General features: G+C 47.2%; 4 protein-coding genes across 5 annotated transcripts in view; 2 read left to right on the top strand and 2 right to left on the bottom strand.

Moving 5' to 3' along the window:
- The window catches only part of BECN1 (beclin 1), a 9472-nt gene extending 2679 nt beyond the window's left edge, over positions 1-6793 (top strand). Inside the window, exons 3-11 of one of the 2 annotated variants that reach the window (XM_007449866.1) lie at positions 835-893; positions 1565-1655; positions 1762-1898; positions 2059-2253; positions 3155-3301; positions 4571-4720; positions 5232-5292; positions 5741-5883; positions 6625-6793. In XM_007449866.1, coding sequence (XP_007449928.1) covers positions 835-893; positions 1565-1655; positions 1762-1898; positions 2059-2253; positions 3155-3301; positions 4571-4720; positions 5232-5292; positions 5741-5883; positions 6625-6793 — 1152 coding nt within the window. The remainder of the gene's footprint in view (positions 1-834; positions 894-1564; positions 1656-1761; positions 1899-2058; positions 2254-3154; positions 3302-4570; positions 4721-5231; positions 5293-5740; positions 5884-6624) is intronic. The other variant, XM_007449867.1, reaches the window with a different exon arrangement.
- On the bottom strand, positions 5955-16121 carry CNTD1 (cyclin N-terminal domain containing 1). The gene is made up of 7 exons (XM_007449868.1): positions 15687-16121; positions 12450-12525; positions 12033-12201; positions 10357-10519; positions 9509-9653; positions 8776-8872; positions 5955-8204 (listed from the first exon to the last, which is right to left on the bottom strand). Exons 1-7 carry the CDS (start codon positions 15853-15855, stop codon positions 8010-8012), a joined length of 1014 nt encoding a protein of 337 aa, XP_007449930.1. The 5' UTR covers positions 15856-16121; the 3' UTR covers positions 5955-8009.
- A 114-nt stretch (positions 16122-16235) lies between these two features.
- On the top strand, positions 16236-16898 carry COA3 (cytochrome c oxidase assembly factor 3). The gene is made up of 2 exons (XM_007449865.1): positions 16236-16449; positions 16792-16898. Exons 1-2 carry the CDS (start codon positions 16236-16238, stop codon positions 16896-16898), a joined length of 321 nt encoding a protein of 106 aa, XP_007449927.1.
- Positions 16899-17931: 1033 nt separating this feature from the next.
- WNK4 (WNK lysine deficient protein kinase 4) overlaps positions 17932-21494 on the bottom strand; it is a 15958-nt gene continuing 12395 nt past the window's right edge. Inside the window, exons 13-19 of the mRNA XM_007449864.1 lie at positions 20694-20748; positions 20006-20589; positions 19856-19916; positions 18963-19371; positions 18675-18874; positions 18416-18513; positions 17932-18308 (exon numbers count right to left, since the gene is read on the bottom strand). Of these exons, the coding sequence (XP_007449926.1) occupies positions 18306-18308; positions 18416-18513; positions 18675-18874; positions 18963-19371; positions 19856-19916; positions 20006-20589; positions 20694-20748 (1410 nt within the window). The 3' untranslated portion in view covers positions 17932-18305. The remainder of the gene's footprint in view (positions 18309-18415; positions 18514-18674; positions 18875-18962; positions 19372-19855; positions 19917-20005; positions 20590-20693; positions 20749-21494) is intronic.

Genomic DNA, 21494 nt, shown 5'->3' with positions numbered 1-21494 from the left:
TTCCTGGTTCACCTGGTGTTGTCTTAGCTAATTATTAATATCCACTCCTGTCTAGTCTCAAAAGTATCTTGGTTTGGACATTGAATTGTGTGATTACACTAGCTAGAAAGGGTTGTCAGTGTTAGAGAATGTGTAATTTTTTTAAACGTGATAACATGAGTGATAATTGTCATTGTCAGAGATCAATGTCATAAGATTTTGATCACATATAAATTATATCAAAGTATGGAAAACATAAAGTATCTACTTTGTTCTATGCCATGGTAAACTTCATTGCAGTTTGCTCTGGCTTTTTCCTTGTGCCATGATTAGGGCATTCTCTCCCCTACCTTGACTGGTAAATGCAAATATAATAGAGTATAACATAGTTAGGAAATGCTGTTCCCCACAAAAAATCAAATGGGACTTGGGGTTTGTCTGTACCAAGGGTCCTTTCTTAGTGCAAATATCCAAGGATTGGCTGTATAACACCCATTTCTTAAGTCTCTGTGGTTTCTCAAGTCTTGTGGTTATCAATCAAGGGTAAAGCCAAATAGTTCTGGGGAAATAGACTCCACCTCTAAGCTGCCAGGATTCTTTTTTTTTTTTTTTTTTTTTTTGGGGGTATGTGGGCCTCTCACTGTTGTGGCCTCTCCCGTTGCGGAGCAACAGGCTCCGGACATGCAGGCTCAGCAGCCATGGCTCACGGGCCCAGCTGCTCTGCGGCATGTGGGATCTTCCCGGACCGGGGCATGAACCCGTGTCCCCTGCATCGGCAGGCGGACTCTCAACTGCTGCGCCACCAGGGAAGCCCTAAGCTGCCAGGATTCTAATGCTCTCTTATTTCCTCCCCAGGAGCCATTTATTGAAACTCGCCAGGATGGTGTCTCTCGCAGATTCATCCCCCCAGCCAGGTGCCTACTACTCCTCAGCCCCCTGTTCCTTGCCAAAGGCCAGTAGAATTTTAATTAAACCCAGAATTGAGACCTGGAGCCAGGTGATGAAGATGGATCATCATGTAGCCTTTTGGCTCTTCCAGAAAAGACATATTCCCTTATACCTGGCCCATCACTCTCCAGTATTGATTGAGTTTTTCCTGTAGCCATTCACACAGTGGGAAGGGACAATATCTCTCATGATGAAGAACTGAGAAAAGTTGAGAGCGTGATTGACTAATAAAAGAGATGGGCCCTTGAAAAGTTTTAAGATAGCAAATGTTGTTAGATGTTCAGGTTCTTAGTTATTGATGCATGTGAAGGTGGCTGGCAAGTGGTGTAATATTAAGAAATGGTCTTTCCTGATTCTCCTTCCTTTTCTACTGTAGACACACACATATCACTTTCTGATGCCCCATCTCCCCCCTTAGTCCATCCAGGCCAACCTTCGTGCTGAGTGTCCCTGTGGAAGACCAGCATGGCCTTCCCTTGGGAGAGAGGTACCCTTGGGAGGTCAGTCGGGCTAGGAGTGGGTATGTGCCTTGAGGCCCCTCAGCCGGTGCTTGAGAGTCTCTGCCACTGGCACTGCAGTAGGTGGAGGAGGCCTCTCTGCTCCCTCATGTGGCCCGTGGGCGGGGGGCTGTCTGCAGGATGATGTCTACAGAAAGTGCCAACAGCTTCACTCTGATCGGGGAGGCATCCGACGGCGGCACCATGGAGAACCTCAGCCGAAGACTGAAGGCAAGTCTGCCTCATTCTGGTGTCAGGCAGTGGGCCTGGCTGGTAGAGGGGGTGTCTGGGCAGGTAGCATGGGGTAGGCCCTACCCTGACTCTCCCACACTTCCAGGTCACTGGGGACCTTTTCGACATCATGTCAGGCCAGACAGATGTGGATCACCCACTGTGTGAGGAATGCACAGATACTCTTTTAGACCAGCTGGACACTCAGCTCAACGTCACTGAAAATGAGTGTCAGAACTACAAGTGAGTACCTCCAGAGCCTGGGCCCAGGAATGGAGCTCTGAATCTTAGAGCTCTCACTGCTCTGGGGCTGCGTGGCCCTTACCCAAGGGCTGTGCTCCACTCAGATAAAAGGAATAACAGGTTCCCTCTGGTAAGCATTCCCTGCCTGTGTCCTTGGCAGACGCTGCTTGGAAATCTTAGAGCAAATGAATGAAGATGACAGCGAGCAGCTCCAGATGGAGCTAAAGGAGCTGGCATTAGAGGAGGAGAGGCTGATCCAAGAGCTGGAAGATGTGGAAAAGAACCGTCAGATAGTGGCAGAAAATCTCGAGAAGGTCCAGGCTGAGGCTGAGAGGTTGGATCAGGAGGAAGCTCAGTGAGTGATCACCCTGTTCTTCTATCTTCCTGCCCTCAAGGCTCCAGGAGTGGAAATGGCTTCCAGCTGAATGTGTCTGATTAGTGTGTAAACAGCAGTGAGCTGTCATTCAGCAGCATGTCTGCTCTGGATCCTGCATATTGTTTCCAGGCGCTGTTTCTAGAGGTTGGTGGGGAGGATTACGTATGAAGGGTCAGCATGATTAAGTGGCAAAAGCGTTGGTTAAATAGAGAGCCGAGAACCAGGCCTCTAGTCACAGCTCTGTCCTGTAGGGACCTGGGCTCATTTGGGTGAGTCAGCCACTGAACCCGACATCCTCCTCTGGAAAGATGAGCCTGTTGGCCTACGTTCATTCTTTTCCAGCTCAAAAATTTCATTGGTGCTCTTGACCTGAGAGAATCCTCTGTCTGTTGGAGGAGACAGTGTCCACAGTAACTAAGGATGGGGAAGTGAAAGACATTGAACAAAGTTAATTTTTTCATGGGATAGTGTAACAAGTTCCATTAGAAATGATGTATACTAACCATTTAAAAGTAAATAAGGATGTAGAGGTGAAGTGATAGATGCTCAATTATGGCCAATTCAGGGAAGAAACCACCACTGACTAACTCACCTTGTTTCTGGAAAAGATCAGAAATCCAAGAGGTGTCTGGTCCTGGTTTGGGAGAGTCCTGTTTTCCTCCCTATTTTCCATATGGGCAGCTGGAATTTGAGACATTTCTGTCCCTCCCAGGCAAAACAGCTAGGGCAAGTATGTTCCTTTGAGTGGGATATTTGCCAAATGTAAAAGATGCTGTAACTAGAAGTGACCATAATCACTAGAAGAAGTCATTAAGTGGGGTGGTGGGAGAGAAATTTTAGCCCCCAAACAGCCTTTAATGGTCACCTTGGCTGTCCACAGGTATCAAAGAGAATATAGTGAATTTAAACGACAACAGCTAGAACTGGATGATGAGCTGAAGAGTGTAGAAAACCAGATGCGTTATGCCCAGATGCAGCTGGACAAGCTGAAGAAAACCAACGTCTTTAACGCAACCTTCCACATTTGGTAATGAGGGTTGGAGGGTGAGGAGCGTCTGGGAAGCACCACAACCTGGACGTTAGCTGCTGGCCGCTATGCCAGGGTGCCCACCTCCCACGGAATGGGGGTCTGTGTCATTTTCACTCCATCTAGGTTTCTTTCATTCCTTGTGATGGGATAGGCACAATCAGGGGATTGGAATTCTAGAGCTTGGTGACTTCCATTCTTCCAAGGAAAGGGAAAGATTGGAGCTCTCCAGCTACGTGAAAATCTGGTCATCTGTCTGGTGCTGATTTCTTGCCCCCCGGGGTCATTTGTTTATTCATTGATTTGATATTTTATCCATTTCAAATGGTATCTTTTGAGCATCTACTGTGTGGTGACACTGTGCTAAGCACTAGGAAGGCAACAGCAAGAAATATACATTTTGCTTGGGCGAGATGGCTCGGTAACAGGCACTTGTAATACAACATGGTCATGGTGAACCCTGGGTGCTGTGAGAACACATAAGGGCACTTTACCCAATTTGAGGAGGCTGCATGGAACGATTCCCCCAGAGGAAGTTGATGTTTAAGCTGAGATATGGAGTATAAGTCTGCAGAGGAGGGGGGTTGTTCCTGGCAGAGAGAACATCATGTGCAAAGAAACAGAGGAAAGTGGGAGTGGTAATCTCCGACTGAACTGAACGGAGCTTACTGTGACTGGAGATTGAGGGTGAAGCAGAGAATGACAGGATATGAAACTGGAGCGTTACCAATTCCTAAGGGATCTTGTAGGCCTCATTAAGGATATGGACTTTGTCCAAAAGGCAGTGGGAGCCACTGAAGCATTTTAGTCAGGAAAGTGACATAAGTACAGTTGCATTTGTACATGATGGCTTTACCTGTAGTGTGAGAAATGACTTGGGGTAAGAGGGCAAGATTGTTGGTAAGGAAACCTGCCAGTAGGAATCAACAGGAGAGGGTAGAGTCGTAGCATTGAGTCTCAAGAGAAGAGGACAGATTTAAGAGGTTTAGGAGGTAGAATCAACAGAGCTTGGTGGTGTTGGGGGGAAGGGAGCTGAGAGAGAGAGCATTCAAGGATGACGCCCAGGTTTCTACTTTGGCATCTGAGCAGCAGGGAGAAAGATGATGACTCACGTTTTAGACATGTATTTAAAGTACCAGGTAGGGCTCGGATATATGAATCTGGAGATAAGGAGAGAGAATTATGCCAGGTTTTAGGTGAGAGCAGGAAATTTCAGAATTTGCTGAGTTTTAAATTCTGTCTGTATTTTTCCCTGCCCTTCTTCTGTAGGCACAGTGGACAGTTTGGCACAATCAATAACTTCAGACTGGGTCGCCTGCCCAGTGTTCCCGTGGAATGGAATGAGATTAACGCTGCTTGGGGCCAGACAGTGTTGCTGCTCCATGCCCTGGCCAATAAGATGGGTCTGAAATTTCAGAGGTAAGAAATGTAGTCCTTTCTTGAGTGTGGTGTGTCTGTGATATAATCTGTATCTCCTACCTGGTACTCTTGTCCACTATGGCAAGAGCCCTTGCTCCCAACGAACTGGGAGTATTCTGTTCATGGAGACTGTCTGCTTCTGGTTTTCCCCTCACCACAGGCCCTTTCCAATGATTGAGCAGTCCTTGAACTGCACGGCCGCAGCAGTGGTCCCCAACTTCCTGTCTCCATAACCTTACTGTTCCTAAAGCTGTTTTTCAGTTTTTGTTTCTAAATCTAAACCAGGACATACATGCATCCATAAAAGGCCCCCAGATAATTATCTAATAAATGTAGTTTGTTTGGGAAACAAAACCTTTTAAACATGGAGCCTGTGGGGAGGTGAGAGAGGAGTGGAAATAATAATAGAGGTTCTTGGGTAGCTGAAGACTGAAAATCACTGGGTTATAACATCCCAGTAATCACTTTAGGAGGAGTCCTATTTCCATCTCTGTCTGCATCTCCATTTTAGGTATCGACTTGTTCCCTATGGAAACCATTCGTATCTGGAGTCTCTGACAGACAAATCTAAGGTACCCAGGAAGGTCCATTTTCATTGGAATACAGAATCCTTGTACCTTCTAATGAAATGGTTTAGTTTTGATAATGGCATTATTTAGCTTCTTTCTTAGACTGAGATATCTCATTTTGAGCCAATGTCTGGTTCAGTGTCCTGTCTAGTTCAGGTTTAGCTCTTTGGGGTCTGTAAAGAAAATTAAATTTTTACAGTTTGTTGAGAAGGGATATGGGCAGATCAGAGGAGAATATGTGCACCAGGATGGGGAAGGCATCACTGTGCAGTAGATGTTTAATACATTTCCACTGATGGTGAAAGTTTTAGGTGCATTGTTATTTGCCCAAGGTTACTGTTGCCAGTGGAATACAGACATAACATGACTTGAGAGATTGATAGGATTGGGAACAATCTCCGGTAACCTGTGTTAGGGCCACAGCTATAGCCAGTTCTTTTTTCTCGGGCAGGAGCTGCCATTGTACTGTTCTGGGGGGCTGCGGTTTTTCTGGGACAACAAGTTTGACCATGCAATGGTGGCTTTCCTGGACTGTGTGCAGCAGTTCAAAGAAGAGGTTGAGAAAGGCGAGTCACGTTTTTGTCTTCCTTACAGGTCAGTATCGCCCGGTGCTGAATGAACCTAGAGTAGGACCAGAGTGAGCAGAACTGAAGGGACAGTAAGAGTGGAGGCAAAACTAGTACATATAGTGGGAAAACAGAAAATGGAGTAAGATCACATTGACACTGATAGGCAGAGACTGATCCAACACTGCAAACAGGACAGAATGTAACCACCTGGTCCCTGGAGAAAAAGAATGTTGACTTAGATGGTGTGGGGGATTTTCTTGCTGCAGAGCTCAAGCCTGCTCTCCAATTTCAGGGAGGTTTTTTCCCTTACACCCTTGGAAATATACAGGAATGCTTCCTTTGATCAAATTTTGTAGGAGCCCAGAGATGGATGGACACCTTAGTTAACACAGTAAGGCTGAGCTGCTTCCATCACCCCAAAACAAAGCATTTCTTTTCTTCTGCCTCCCTTCTCTCCCCATAAGTGAGGAATGCCTAGGAAAACAGTGAGGAGTACTGTAACCGTCACTTACCCTCTGCTCCAGGCTTCTCATCTGTTTGGGTGTGTGTCTTGTCCCTGTACTCCGCAATGACAATGAGGCTCTTGTGACAGCCTTCCTGATATTGGGCTTTCAAGCAAATCCAAAATACACTACCATTCCTTGCCAAGAGTTCTTTAGTAGATAAAATGACGTGAATGGTCCCATGATCAAGTCCCTGCCCATTTGCCTGAACTGACTTAACTCGGATCTCAGTTACTAATGAGTTCTGCTGTGTTCATTTGCAGGATGGATGTGGAGAAAGGCAAGATTGAAGACACAGGAGGCAGCGGTGGCTCCTATTCCATCAAAACCCAGTTTAACTCTGAGGAACAGTGGACAAAAGCTCTCAAGTTCATGCTGACGAATCTTAAGTGGGGTCTTGCTTGGGTATCCTCACAGTTTTATAACAAATGACTTGCTTTTTTCCTTAGGGGTTTGTTTGCCTTAAAGGCTTTAAATTTTGTTTTGTTTGCAAAAAACAGTGTTAAATTAAATTCGGGTACTATTAAACAGCACGTTTACAATACCAAAAAAGAAAAAAAAAATCCACAAAAGCCACTTTATTTTAAAATATAACAGATACTTTCCAGAGCTACAACATGCCATGTATAGCAACTGGCCTTTGTCACAGTTTTGACTCTTAACCCCATGCCTTCCTTTCCCTTTGTCCCCGCAAAACAACTAATTTAAGTTTGCTTTTTTTTTTTAACTGAGTTGAATTGAGATTGATGTGTTTTCACTGGATTTTATCTCTCTCAACTTCCTGCACTTAGAATATGAAATAGAAACGTTTGTCTCCACTGAGACTACAAGATGTGTGAGATGCACAGTTGGATAACGTGAGAAAATGACATGTAAGCTTTGGTCACCATGTGATGTGATCAGAAGCTTGAAATTTAACACTTCTCACTTGGTTCTAGTACTGAATGCCTGCTCTGCTCTGTGTAGAGATACGAAATTGTGTTTGATGCTGTTTGAGACCTTATGGAGAGATTTAATTATTTGTAATAAAAGATTTACTGCAGTCTGATAACTGCCCAGAGGTGCACTGTTGGGTTTTTCTTTAACTAGAATAGAGTACTTTGTATTCTGGGAGAATCGAGTTCAAGCGCAGGTATGTGGAAAGTCTGCTGAAACATGTTTAGAGATGGGTGTTAGTTTTTTAAAAAGACTCTAATGAAAAGTAGACAGCTGTAGAGAATGCCCTATTTGTGTAGCTCTCAGTAACAGAACAGAGATGTTTAACTTTAAGGGGAAATAAAGGCTACCTCCTTCATGCTCAGTCAAGATCACCCAGATGGTCTCAGTTTTTGAGCCCCTGGTTAATACTAATCTCCATGTCTGATGTTCTCCCTTAATAAAATGAACAATTAAGAGGAAAGCCATAAATACCTTGTTAAACAAAAATAAACTAATTTCACTGATATTCTAATATCTTGTCCCAGCTCTTGGACATTTTCAGTCTGGTACGACGAAAAGGACATGCTTATTCACCTTAACTCTTTCTCTGATGCAGAAAAATAAGCATCAAGTTGGAATATAAAACACAGCTCAGAAGATACTTGGAACTTCTGTACACTGAGTATGAAAGTAAGAAAAGGGAGAGATGAGTGCAGTGACAGAAGGCTGTTTATTTTGGGCGGATTCCGCCTGCCTTATGTGTTGGAGAAGTCGCAGCCCTCAGTGCTCCGGCCACCAGGTGGGGAGGAACAGGCCGCTGTTGACCTGGAGTGCTGGCGCCCACGCTGTGAGTCAGGATTGCATAAGAGAGTTCGGCAATGCTCTCCAAGGCAATGCCAGTGATGCTTTGCAAATGCCCCACAACCTTCAGAAACACAGACAGATTTCTTATTACTAAATAAACATGTGTTAGTGCACAGACACATTGCTGGGGCTGTTTTCTCAAGCCAAATGTAAATTTTTTCATTACTCTGAGCTTACAGAGAAGATTAAATCCAGATCCCAGCGTTTGCCAATGGCCAAATTACACTAGGATACCTTTGCTCTGATAGTGTTAGCATGGAAAGTTTCTGGTAGACATTTCCCTCTGCTGGAGATAAGTTTTGTGAAATATGAGAGGGATATTTGGGTCTTGACATTTTTTCTGTTTGGGAGGATACACTTATTGGACTTTAACATAGTAGCAGATTATCATCATAATGGGATATGAACAAGCTGAACTTGGGCCTCCATTTCCAAGTTCATAAGAGGAAAACTGGAGAACATTTTTCAGTCCCACCATAGTTTTTTCCCTCCCAAATCCTGCTCATTCATCCTAATCCTGGGTCTTGGCACTTAACCTTTTATAGCTTGTCTTCTGTTTTCCTTTAACTGAGGGGAGAATGCTTTCTATTAAATGAATTCTGACCATGCTGGTCCTGCTCAGTGGTGCATACCTGGCTCCAACACTCATGGTTTTGGATGAAAGCACTTGCTGCAATGATTCCTACTGCCAACAGCATGAAGTCTTCCTTCACGGAAATAAACTTTTCCCTAAGTGATTAAAACCATATTAATTTTGGAGCTGGAATGACACTTGATCTTCCAAATCCTAGGGTTACGGGACTTCAACTATGAGTTGTTTATGTTGATCATGGAATTTTTATAGATGGAAAGAAATGGTCAAATAATAGCTAATTGATTCCCTCTTCCAACTTCCCCCAGCTCAACAGATTAAAACATGAGCCTCCTGTCTGAATGGTTTATGGACCTTTAGTTGTTCCATCTGTCTCCCTAACAAATGTAACTGAGGCTTTTTACCAGTCTGACTTTACAGTAATCAAACACTTTTGTCCAAGTTGCAACCCTGTGACTAGCTTTTTTTCCTAAGTGGCTATAAAAGCAGTTCAGTAATCTCAAATTATAAGCAGCTATAAAAGAAGAGCTAGGAATGAAAGTATGTTAATTACTAGAAGTCATTTAAATGTTAAAAGTAACATTTAGGGTTTTGCTGACTGGGCTCCGTCATCCAACCAAACAACGTATTGGATGTTAATTAGAACAAGATAACCCATGCAGGTTATCTGTGGACTGGGTGCCTTGCTAGGTAAATTCCATTTCCCAAGTTCTTGTGGTATGTTACTGACTCCCTGTTTCTGGAAGGAGCCTACGATAAAGGAGTTGCCTTACCCTTGCAGCTGACTGGGTGTGCAGTTCTCGATTGAAGCCCTCAGCAGGCTCTCATATACAGGTTCATGGAGAAGATAGACTAGGTCAAGTAGGGTCAGGCAGGTTGCATACAGCTGTGTGGCTGGCACCAAACAGCCATTGTATCCTAGATGGAGTATGCACATGGTAAAGAGCATTATGTACCTCTTCTCTGATCATAATCACAGTTGTCATGTGACACAAAGCTGTTGATGTGCTTCCTGGTTGCTATGTTCTACTGTAAGAAACCTCTGTAGCTGGAGGTCCGTTTTAAAGGACAAAGGGGACTTCCCTGGTGGCGCAGTGGTTGAGAGTCCGCCTGCCGATGCAGGAGACACGGGTTCGTGCCCCGGTCTGGGAAGATCCCACATGCCGCGGAGCGGCTGGGCCCGTGAGCCATGGCAGCTGAGCCTGGGTGTCTGGAGCCTGTGCTCCGCAGCGGGAGAGGCCACAACAGTGAGAGGCCCGCATACCGCAAAAAATAAAAAAAAATGTAAAGGACAAAGGGAGAGGTAGAAAAATCTCCAGCTACGGTATATATACAACTGGAGCGTATTTGTTTGTTCGCCTCTTATCTCATGCCTCTCTACAAAGTCAACTCCTTGATGCTACAATAAGAGTGCTTAATGAGGCCAAATAGAAGCCAGGTGCCGAGACTGGTGTTTGTTTCCCTGACAAGTACTAGAGGAAACTACTTTCCTCAGTCAATGCGCGCTTCCTGCTGTTCCTTATTGGCAGGTTCTGCCCACTGCCCTCAAACCCCTAGGCACATTCTTACTGCCTTCTATGGAGGACTCCAACCCACATGCCCGACACACTTAATAAAGTACCTAAAACCTCCAAGAGCATCTCCACATATGCCAGGGGAGTAGGCAGATTGATTTGGAAGTTCAGGGACTTCAAAACATCAAGCTCTGACTCCAGCAGTTCTTCTTTAGTGTGTAGATACCCTAGAGCCTGGAGGAAACTCAGGACTGTAACGTTGCTGATTATCTGAGCAAAGAAAACCAAAATAGAGTGAAAGGGAGAGCAGGGTGTCAGAATAGAGGTCATACATCTTGGCATAGTAAACAAAGCCCTTCACAATCCAGCCCATGCCTTTATCTCATCTTCTCTCTTGGTAATTCCCCCTTACACTCTACACTTGTCATATAGAATTACTTGCACTCCCCAAACCCACATGCTGTCCAAGCCTCTACACATGCTCTTTCCTGTATCTGGATCTCCCTCCTCACCCCCAGCGCCCCCACTGCTCTCCTTACCTCTTCTCCCTCTTTCCTTAGGATCCACCCATCTCCCCCACCCTCCCCTTCAAGAAGTCATTTTCTCTATTGGTTAAAGTACACGTACCAGGGACTTCTCTGGTGGCGCAGTGGTTGAGAATCTGCTTTCCAATGCAGGGGACGCAGGTTGGATCCCTGGTAGGGAACTAGGTCCCACGTGCATGTGGCAACTAAGAGTTCATATGCCACAACTAAGGAGCTGGTGAGCCGCAACTAAGGAGCCCGCCTGCCACAACTAACTAAGACCCGGCACAACCAAAATTAAAAAAATAAAATAAAGTGCATTACCAAAAATCCTACAGCTAACATCACTTGCAATGGTGAAATATTGAACGCTTTCTCCCTAAGATTGTGAAAAAGCAAAGATGTCTGCCTCACCATTTGTATTCAACTTATACTAGAGGGTACAGGCAGTGAAACATTCTTGGATAACAATTAAAAGAATAATGCATTACTGTAAGTTAATAGAAGAAAAGAGTTATTAAAAATGTTTGATTAATCTCAAAGAAAGGCAGAACTGAGAGAAGCTTATCTCTAGATGGGAGTGGAGACAGACGTTAACAACAGGTGGAAGATAATGAATAAATGTTCTGTTGTTTGTTCCCCCAAAAAGTCATTTTCTCTAAATACACTTCCTCGACTCTCCAAGGCTGATTAGGTATATTCAGAGCCCTCTGTATTTACACTAATCAGAACACTTGCTCACATTATTAGCCTGTGTGTCTTCTCCCATTAGGTAATAAATTCCTTGAGAGCACAGACAATATTTTTACTCTTGTAGCCATGGCACCTAGTGCAGCATCTGGCCATAGAAGACAATAAATACTTGTTGAATAAATGATACTATACAGACATTGCACAGTGATGTGGAAACATTTTATCCTTTATAAATGTAATAGGTTGCCTTTAATACTAATAGGTATGTTGGCAATTCAGGCACCTTAACTGTCCTTGGGTCCAAGGGGAGGAAAGGTGACCTGTATGAATGATGGCATCCGTCCAGCAATTATACTTTGGGAACAGAACTTCAGACTATTTAGTAACTGCTTCTGTGTGACTCGTGTGTGTGTGTTTAGGAGGTATGCTTAGGAAGCATAATTACACTCTGGAATTTCTGCATAAGTAGTATCACCTAGCCTAGGAGTGGGTTTCTCAAAGCCACCTTTGGATGAACTGGTTTCTCTCTAACACTCAGGTGCCCGTGCGCAACCCCAGCTCCTTACTTTGTAGTGGAAGGAAAGTTTGCTTGCCAGCTGAACACATGACACAAGACGCAGGATAAACTTGTTGAAAAGCTGCTCTTTCAGAGCCCTCCAATTCTGAGGCCCTGTCTTCTCTCTCAGCTGGATTGTGGCTTGCCTGCAGATGTTCTCTGCCTGCTTAACCATAAACCTATAAAGAAGGGAAAGGGGAAAGGAAACAATCCACACTCAGACTAAATGGAGTTTGTGCTTCAAACCATGTTACATCTTATCCTCTCTAATATCAATCGCTGGCTAAAAAATTTTACATTTACAAGAAAAAGAGGGTGCAAACCAGGTCTCATGGTAAGGGGCAACTAGTATTTTTTTTTAAAGGTCTGGGTACATTAGGCATTCTGAGAGGTACCCCTCACAAAGGCCTTATGCTCAGGGCTTTACCTTTCTAGGATTTCTACAGCCTGGTAGCTCACAGATTTCTCCAGACACCATTGTTCAGACAGGAGAAAAACAAACTCTGCCAAAACAGGAAAGAAGAGCTTAATTCACAAGGTGCAACCAAAACGACTCTGTGAACTCTTGGCGTTGTGTAAAAGCCATGATGGGGCCCAGGGAAGAGGGTCAGGAGGTGAGAAAGATGAGAAGGAAACAACCCAAGCTGAACCTGTTTCCCTTTGTTGCCAATAGGCAAATGAGAGGCATGAAAAGGAGGCTGACTGCGTGCAAAAACAAAGGCTTACTGAGGCCCCTCAGGGCCCCTTGAGCCTTCCTATGGTCTCAGCTGATAAAAGGCTTGGCCAGCTACACACAAACAAACCAGCTGGTCTAGCTGGCCTTTACACCATGCTGGGAACCTCCAGCTTCAAGAGAGATTTTGGATGGATAAAAACCCTAACCCCTATATTCTGTTTTCAGTGGAATGTTGATAGGAACAGAAAGGTCCCTCCTGGAGCTTTGATATTCTTTATAACACTGTTTGTTTAGTAACCACCCACTGGAGAACTCCCATTGCTTTACAAACACAATTCACCTACAGCTGGACAGCACTTCTCCACCACCAGTTTGTTGGGTAAATCTGTGGTGGCTAAGCCTCTCCCCAGGAGCAAGCTTCTTACTCTGAAGTGGCTTGTTTGGAAGCAACATCCCCTAAATCAGGGAACATAGCCCAACTTGGGTGGGGGAAATCATTGGGAAGGTGGGAAGGGTAAGATACCTTGGCAAGATTTTAGGCTGCCTGTGTTTCTCTTTGAAAGAACAGCCCCAGATAGAATTCTATTTAGTTAGCAGTATCATTAGAGGGTGGAAACAAGGATAAACGTTAGTTCTCAAAGCTCCTGCAGAACTAGGAACTTTTAGCATTGATCAGCAAAGAATTACATATAGTCAAATTTCCATTACCATATATCGTCAGAGAAAATCTGACTTAGAGGAAAAACAATCTGTAAAAGTTAAGCTAGCACAAGACAGTTTAACAATCTACTTGACACAGGTTACACATAGATACATGTACAAAACCTTATCATTACAGAGGCCAAAGCTCTGCTAACAGTGTCCAATGAAGAAGATAATTAGTTTAAGCAATTAAGCAAAGTATCCTAGAACACATAATGTGTGTTATTAGCCAGTCCTTTTATTTGCTGGAACTTAGGTTTTATTTCTTTGTTTTCGTGTGTGTGTGTGTGTGTGTGTGTGTGTGTGTGTAGTTGTTTGGTTTTATTTTGTTTTTGATCTGAATCATCTGGGCAATTTTTCCTACTTTCCATTTTAATTTGCCAAGAAAACAGTTTGGGTTAGGTGGAATGGATGAGGGTTACACCTCTCTCCTGCTACTGGCTCCACCTCCGTACAAACATACTCAGGTCTATTAACTAAAAGACCCTCCCCTTCTATTCTCTTAAGCTAGGGCTCTATCTCTCTAGCTTCCATGACTGTGAAATTTCTTGAAAGCCTAGCTTACACCTGCTGCCTCCACTTCATCATTCACTCCCTAATGTTCTGCAATTTAGCTTCTACTTTTTACAACCTGCTGAAATGATTGTCTCAAAGGTCAGAAAATACATCCAAATTGTTAAATATCATGGCCCTCTTGCAATCGTCATTCCTGGTGTTCATATCCGTGAAGTACCTGAAATTGCTGACCATAAAACTCTCCTCTCGCTTCCAAAGATTTCTAGGTTCTGTTCCTAACTCCCCAACTATTCCATCTATTTCCTTCATGACTCTTCCTCCTACTCCACTTTCCTGAACACAAAATGTCTCCCAAGGAACTGTACTAGGCCCACTTCCCTTCTCTCCCTCTAGGAGCTCATCCTGTGCCACTTTCAACAGTATCATTATGGAGAGGACTCCCAAACCCTTATCTCTAGTTTGACCCCTCTTCTAACTTACTCTTTAAACAACCTGCTAGAAACCTTCCTCTAGATGTCCCACAAGCACTTGAAACTCAGTAGATCCCAAACCAAAGCTATTTTCTTTCCCAAACAAGTCACATTTCCTCCCGGTTTATTTATTTTAATGTATGTGTGTGTTTCTCTTAATGGCACCACTATATTTCTAGGCTCAACCCTTGGGCATAGTCATCTTCGCCTTCTTCACTTCTTAAAATTCATCCATTGCAGAACCCTAGATTTTACCTCTGAAATGTTTTTAATCCATCCTCCCTTGTCATTCCCTCTGCCCTATCACCTAAAAAACTACTCACGAAGACTCCACTGGTCTTCCTACCTCCCATCTCTCTCTACTCCAGTCCATCCTTTACATCACAGCCAAAATAATTTTTTCTAAGGCAAAGGTTACAGTTATAACACTCCCATATGAAAAAAAAAAAAAAGACAAAAACAAAAACCCTCAGTGCCTTCTTGTTTTCCTATTAAGTCAGGTATAGACTCCTCACTTTGGCATTCAAAGTTCCACGTGGAACGTCTCCAAACCACTTTCTGGTCTGGATTTCAACTACTCTTCCACAGGCTCTGGCCAACCGGGATGACATGGTACCCACATTCACCCAGAATGTCCCTATTTCCATAGCTTGACTCATGTTATCCCCTTTTAGTAGAAGCATGGTCCCGGGAGTTCCCTGGTGGTCTAGTGGTTAGGATTCGGCGCTTTCACTGCGGAGGCCTGGGTTCAATCCCTGGGTGGGGAACTCCCACAAGCCGCCCGGCAAGGCCAAAAAAAAAGAGAAAGAGATACGGTAAAAAGGAAGGAAAGAAGGAAGGATGGGAGGAGGACGGTCCATATCAACCACCTTCACCAGCCAAAATGTTATCCTTCCTTCAGGGTCTACCTCAAATGCCACGATGCCTGGAGGACTCCTTAATTCATCCTACCCCCACCTCACTCCATCTCTCCTTTCAATCCCCATAAAAGCTTGTTTTACCTGGTATGTCACTTATCTAACCATATTTGTACCTAGTCATTTGCAGATTTGTCCTAATATCCTCCAAAGATTATATACATGGTTTGAAAGCGGGGACTAGATCTCTCGTTCATCTTTCTAACCCAGGAAGCAGGGAGAATAGGTACTCTATACGTGTTGAAATCAAGGGTAGGGTGCTGGTGAGTCTTGCTCATCACTGTACCCCCAGCGCCTGGCAGGACACTGAATCTCAAGGTCGGTGCCTCAAAGAGAGGTGCCCCAGTCTCCCATAAGCCCAGCTCCGCGGCCTGCATCCCCACCCACGATCCGGGTCTCCCTGAAGCTGCCCATCCGGCCCGCAGCCTCCTGCACGGCTTGCTCATTCTGCTGGGCCAAGTGGAGCAGAGCGTCTTCGATTGTCTCTGTGGCAACAGCTCCAAACTGAAAGTCACTGAGAGAGGCCAATCTTGGCCTCACGGGTCGGTCCATTTTCAGAACCTTGTTTGTTGCCCCGGACGTCTCACTGGATCCGTCCCCCTTAGCTTCCCTTCAGAGTCTTCTGCCGCACCCTGGATTCTTCGTCCCCTTCCGTGTGCTTGTCCTCCTGGCCTCAAGTCTGAGAAAAACTCATTTCCCAGCACAGCCTCGAGGCCTTCACAGCCTTTTCCAGCCCCAACGGACGCGGACCCTTCAGCCAATTGGAAAGCACGGCCTCTTCCCGCCTGCCCCGCCCTTTCCCTTGGGCCGGAAGCCGCACTCTTTGTGAAAGGAAATGCGGACTACATCTCCCAGCGTTCCCTGCGGCGGCCATGGACTGCTATTCCCAGCAAGTCCCGCGCCCCGGGAACTGCGGAGGGCGGAGCGGTAACATGGCGGCGCCGGGAGCTGAAGACCCTCTGGATGCTAAGAGCGGAAAGGGCCCCCTGGCCCAGCGCATCGACCCGACGCGGGAGAAGCTGACTCCTGCGCAACTACAATTCATGCGGCAGGTGCAGCTCGCCCAGTGGCAGAAGATGCTGCCACAGCGGCGGACCCGGAACATAGTGACCGGCCTGGGCATTGGGGCCCTGGTGTTAGCAATTTGTATCCGTCTGGACTGTAGGCTCAGGGAGACCGCACTTGGGGGCAGGAGAAAGGCAGCAGAGGGCAGTGTGGGGGTGGCAGAAAGAGCCCGAGCTGTGAAAGTCTTGGCTACTTGTAACGCTGAGCCAAGCTGTTTAAGTGTACCTTACTTTGTAATTTTAAAGGTGCTCTTTTAATATAATTTATTAATGATAACGGAATCAGGGTCAGGGCTCAGAAGAGCAGAGGGCAGAAGATCGAATCACTGATTTGGGAGGATGAGAGATCAACAAGGGTGGTTGAGCAAGTCTGGGAAAAGGGAATGTGCATTTTCCACGTGGTTTCCTGAACCCACCTCCCCAGATGGTTACACCTTCTACTCGGTGTCCCAGGAGCGTTTCCTGGATGAGCTGGAAGATGAGGTCAAAGCTGCTCGAGCCCGAGCTCAGGAAAGGGCATCAGGACACTGATCCAGACAGGCATCCTGCATCTCCAACCTGCTGGAGTCCCTTCACATGATGGATGATGCCCCACGACCCTGTAGAAATGGAAGCCTGCTCACAACATTGCTTTCCTTCTTACTAACTTTGGACGATGATAGAGCCCAAGTAACCACGGGTTTGTGCATTTGGCCATTGTCAAGGGAACATGCCCACCTCGCACTCACTGTGTGTGGCCACTGACTCCTTTTCCTAGTTTGTTTCCTTGTTCGAGGTATCTGACCTTGGCTTTTCCCAGGCTTTCTGACTTTGTGGTTTATCCCCTTCAGGGTCTGGCTTGGAGGGTGGAGGACAAGAGGTGGGCTCTTAATGGGGGTGAGGGTGGCAGCTCTGTGCAGTGTTATGTTGGAGCCTAAAGTGGGAAAAATGGGGTCAGGTTGAGAACAATAAACTGAGTCATCTCTCTCGGAGTCCAATGAGTGTGTTGGGGCTGACACTTCATGCTGGAACGCTCCACAGGCAGTAGCTGCAGCTGTGGCATGGCCCCAGGGAGCCGTAAATGTTTAACTAGAATTGCTTTTTCCATGAGATCTTTCCACCTGATTTAAGGGAGAGATCGTGGTGGGTCACTGGGCTGTTTGAGACTGAACCAGGTCTTGGGGGAAAGGAAGGTCACTCACTCTTCTGTCCTCTACCCTGAGGAACACACTACTCCAACTTTACTGCCTTTTCCCATCGAGAGAGAGAGAGAGAGAGAGAGAGAGAGAGAGCGCGTGCGTGAGAGAGGGGTAGATGAAGGATGAGGGACAAGCAACTTTCATTCTTTTAACTTCCACTGGGGCCTGCTTGTGTAGGCCTAAGGTGGGGTCTGGGTGGACTCTTAGCTTGGTCAGGTGGATTACTGACCTTGCAGTTTCCTCATGAACTGCTAGCAGGAAGCCAGAAGGCTGGGCTTCACCCCTGCCTCCCGTTGTGAAACGGGAATTCCTTGTAAATCCTCCCCTGCCTTACCCTGTAAAGCTTTGTCCCCAGTTCCTAAGGCCTGGCACACAAATTCACTAGGTTCTAGGTTCCAGCATTTTTATTGGCTGCTACTGATTCTGGTGTGAGAACACCCCCTCCTCCTGCCCAGCTGGGAGTGTGCCTTCTAGAAGCATCCGGGCTCGGGTGGGACTGCTTAGTGGTTCACTCTTGGCTGGAGAGGTGGCAGGGATGAGGATGGTAGGCTGCAGAATTTATGCCTTCTACACACAGCAAACAGTTCCCACATGTTTGGCTCTTCCCTATAATGGAATGGCACTCTCCATGCCCCTGGGGCCTCCTACTCCCTCAGTGTTGAGGTCTTCCTTGCAGAGTTGTGCTGGTCAGCAGATTCTGAGAGCACAAGCTCCACGGTGGGCCCTGGTGTGGATGAGACACATGGCTTCTGTTCGGAATTCACTGGAGGGAAAAGAAAAAGAACTGAAGAAACCTCCAGGGTGGAAGGAGGGTGAAGCTGCAGCCAGTTATCATTCCCTGGGCTCTCCCTCCCTTGGGCCCGCCCTCACCATCCTGCCAACATCCCTGGCGAATGTCACCCCCTTGCTCGCCCGCTGCTCCTGGGAGCCGGTGCTGCTGCCACTCAGGGAGTTCCTTCGCCTGATGCCTGGGTGCAGGATGGGGAGGGAGAGCACTGAGTGAGGGAAGGGGCCATGGGGAGAGGGGGCTAGTCCCCCCCAAACTAAGGGGCAGACCCCCAGGGCCTGAAAGAAAGATGACTAGGGACAGGTCTTCAGAAAGATGGGAGTGGGGCAACTGCTGTCTCACCAGGGCCCAGGGGCTCAGAGCGCTGCAGGCTATTGCGCCGGGAGGTGGGGAAGCTGCCCTTGGAGAGGCGGCGCTGGCGGCTAGACAGCATAGCAGCAGGGGCCACGATACCCGGCGGGGGCTGCTTCCCGAGCCTACTGTACAAGTCCTCAATTTCCTGTTTCTGTAGTGTCTGTAGTGCCTCCACCTCTGACAAGTGCCTGAGGACACATCAGGAGCGTGAGAGGGCCAGCCAAACACTTTGCTCTCCCAAGTCCACCTGTTGACCTCCATCCTCCCCAGACTCACTTCTGCCGAAGACTCCGCAGCTCAGCCCAGAATTCCTCATCCTCCCCACTGCTCTCTGACTCCTCACTGCTCAGACACAGGCTGCTGTAGGAGTAGTTCATCCACACTGGGCTGGGATGGCTCAGGGGTGGAGGGCTGCCCCCCACTCGGGGTTCCTTCCCATCGTCCCCTTCCTCTTCGGCTCCAGCCCCCAGGCCCTCGGCTGCACGGTCACTTTCAGCCAGAGCCTCCCTGGCCTCTGGCCCGCCTCCAGCACTATCCTCCGTGTCTGAGCTCTCCGAGGTCAGCTGAGGGGTTGGAGGCTTCAGGGAGCCAGAGAGAGTAGGGGATGTCGGTTGCAGGGGAAGAGGCTCAGCTTGTTCCTTGGATGAAGTCACTTGGAAGCGCCCAACAAGCTGGGGCTTTCCCTCTGTAGTGAGACAAGGAAGGAGTCATGGAAGAAGGAAGAGACATCAGTGGCAGGATATAGTGACTGAGGGACTTCCCTGGTGGTGCAGTGGTTAAGAATCCGCCGCCTGCCAATGCAGGGGACATGGGTTCAAGCCCTGGTCCAGGAAGATCCCACATGCCACGGAGCAACTGAGCCTGTGCACCACAACTACTGAGCCTGCGTTCTAGAGCCCACGAGCCACAACTGCCGAGCCTGCGTGCCACAACTACTGAAGCCCGCACGCCTAGAGCCCGTGCTCCGCAACAAGGGAAGCCACCGCAATAAGCCCGTGCGCCATAACGAAGAGTAGCCCCTGCTCGATGCAGCTAGAGAAAAGCCTGTGCGCAGCAACGAAGACCCAACGCAGCCATAAATAAATAAACAAATAAATAAATTTATTTATTAAAAAAAAAAAGTGACTGAGGATAACGGGCAGGGTAAAGTCAGTGGTCAGAGGCCTCACCTTCAGAGATGGGAGCCAGTCTGGCTTCACCCAGGAGTGGCCAACCAAGATTTGGAGAGGCCTAAAAAGTGTGGATCCATGAGTAGAGAAATGATCCAGAATGGACCCCACACACACACCCCACAATCATCCCTCTTGGTTCCTACTCACCTCACTCTCCATCTCAGATGTCAGAGGTGAAGGCCTCTCCTGGCCACAGGGAGCAAGGGGAGCTGGAGGGGGCAGGCTGGGTAGGGGACCAGGAGGAGCTGTCGGGGGCTGGGAAAGGAGCCCAGGGCAGGGGGACAGCAGGGACTGAGCCACAGTCATCACAGCCAGTGAGAACGCACTAGCCAGAGAGAGGAGAGGGGCTGCTGTGGTGGAAGGGACGGGAGAAGCAGAGGGACAGGGCGGAAAGGAGGGAGGAGCAAGAGTAACCTGGGAACAGCTGGGGAGGAGAGAATTCAGTGGAAACTGAGCAGATGGGACTGGAAACTGGGATGCACTGGGGGAGAATGGAAGTGGGGAGCTGGGGGGGTGTGGAGAGAGATTTGAGGAGACCTGGGGAGAAATTGGAGAGAATGAGGAGGAGCTGGGGTGACATGGGGGAGAAGTGATGGGGAAGATGGGACTTGGGAAAGCAGGGGATCCAGGCGAAAAGGGGTTTCCAGGAGACGAGGGGGTTCCAGGAGAGGATGGGGAGGCGGAGAAGGCTGCCCAGCTCCTCTGCTCTAGGGTGCTGCTCTGGAACTCTGCTGGGCAGGGAGCGGATGTTGAGATTCCCATCCTCCACTCCCTATGCCCTTCCCAGGAGCAAACCCAGGGGTTGGGATGAGTAGGGACAGAATGTAGTACATACCACTAGATGGGTCTGGGAGGTACCCTGGGAGGGCAGGCAATGGTGCTGGCTCCTCCTGAGAGAGAGAAATGTCACAGTGGGAAGAGCTGAGTATAGGACTCATGAACCTCTAGGAGTCCACAGATGAGTTTCAAGGGATTCAAAAGTGTATTTGAGGGACTTCCCTGGTGGTCCAGTGGTTAAGATTCCACGCTCCCAATGAAGGGGGCCCGGGTTTGATCCCTGGTCAGGGAACTAGATTCCGCATGCCGCAACTAGGATCCCGCATGCTGCAACTAAAGATCCTGCATGCTACAACGAAGATCCCGTGTGCCACAACTAAGACTGGTGCAGCCAAATAAATAAATATTTTTTAAAAAACTGTATTTGAGAAATATGTAGTGGTAAAGGGGCATGATGTCTGCAACTTACTTAAATGGTTCCCCCAAAAAATGCATGTACACACACACACAGGGGAGAGAGGAAGAGAGAAGAATGGTAAAGCTCATGTGGCAAAACACAACTGGCAAATCTAGGCAGAGTATCTAGGAATTCTTTGTTCAATTTTTGCAACTTCTCTGTAAGTCTGAAATTTTATTTACTTATTTTTGGCCGCACCGCAAGGCATGTGGGAATCTTAGTTCCCCAACCAGGGATCAAACCCGCGCCCCCTGCATTGGAAGTGTGGAGTCTTAACCACTGGACCACCAGGGAAGTCCCCTCTGTAAGTCTGAAATTGTTTCCAAATAATGAGTTAAAAGTATGCATTGGGGCTTCCCTGGTGGTGCAGTGGTTGAGAGTCCGCCTGCCGATGCAGGGGAC

Source organism: Lipotes vexillifer, unplaced genomic scaffold (assembly GCF_000442215.2).
Source record: "Lipotes vexillifer unplaced genomic scaffold, Lipotes_vexillifer_v1.1 scaffold2106, whole genome shotgun sequence".
Taxonomy (NCBI): Eukaryota; Metazoa; Chordata; class Mammalia; order Artiodactyla; family Lipotidae; genus Lipotes; species Lipotes vexillifer.
The sequence above is the reverse complement of the archived record's forward strand: the minus strand, read 5'-3'. Positions and strand labels throughout refer to the sequence as shown.

What these genes read in the sequence shown, in the direction of transcription:
- CNTD1 (XM_007449868.1), bottom strand. Translation starts at nt 15,855, where the DNA reads ATGGACCGACCCGTGAGGCCAAGATTGGCCTCTCTCAGTGACTTTCAG. An exon ending in CAGGGAGACCCGGATCGTGG is followed by an intron (nt 12,526 to 15,686) that starts GTGGGGATGCAG and finishes CTGTTTTGGCAG; the next exon opens with AGTTTGTTTTTCTCCTGTCT. An exon ending in AACTTTCCTTCCACTACAAA is followed by an intron (nt 10,520 to 12,032) that starts GTAAGGAGCTGG and finishes TTCTTTGCTCAG; the next exon opens with ATAATCAGCAACGTTACAGT.
- COA3 (XM_007449865.1), top strand. Translation starts at nt 16,236, where the DNA reads ATGGCGGCGCCGGGAGCTGAAGACCCTCTGGATGCTAAGAGCGGAAAG. An exon ending in GGCCCTGGTGTTAGCAATTT is followed by an intron (nt 16,450 to 16,791) that starts GTATCCGTCTGG and finishes CCACCTCCCCAG; the next exon opens with ATGGTTACACCTTCTACTCG.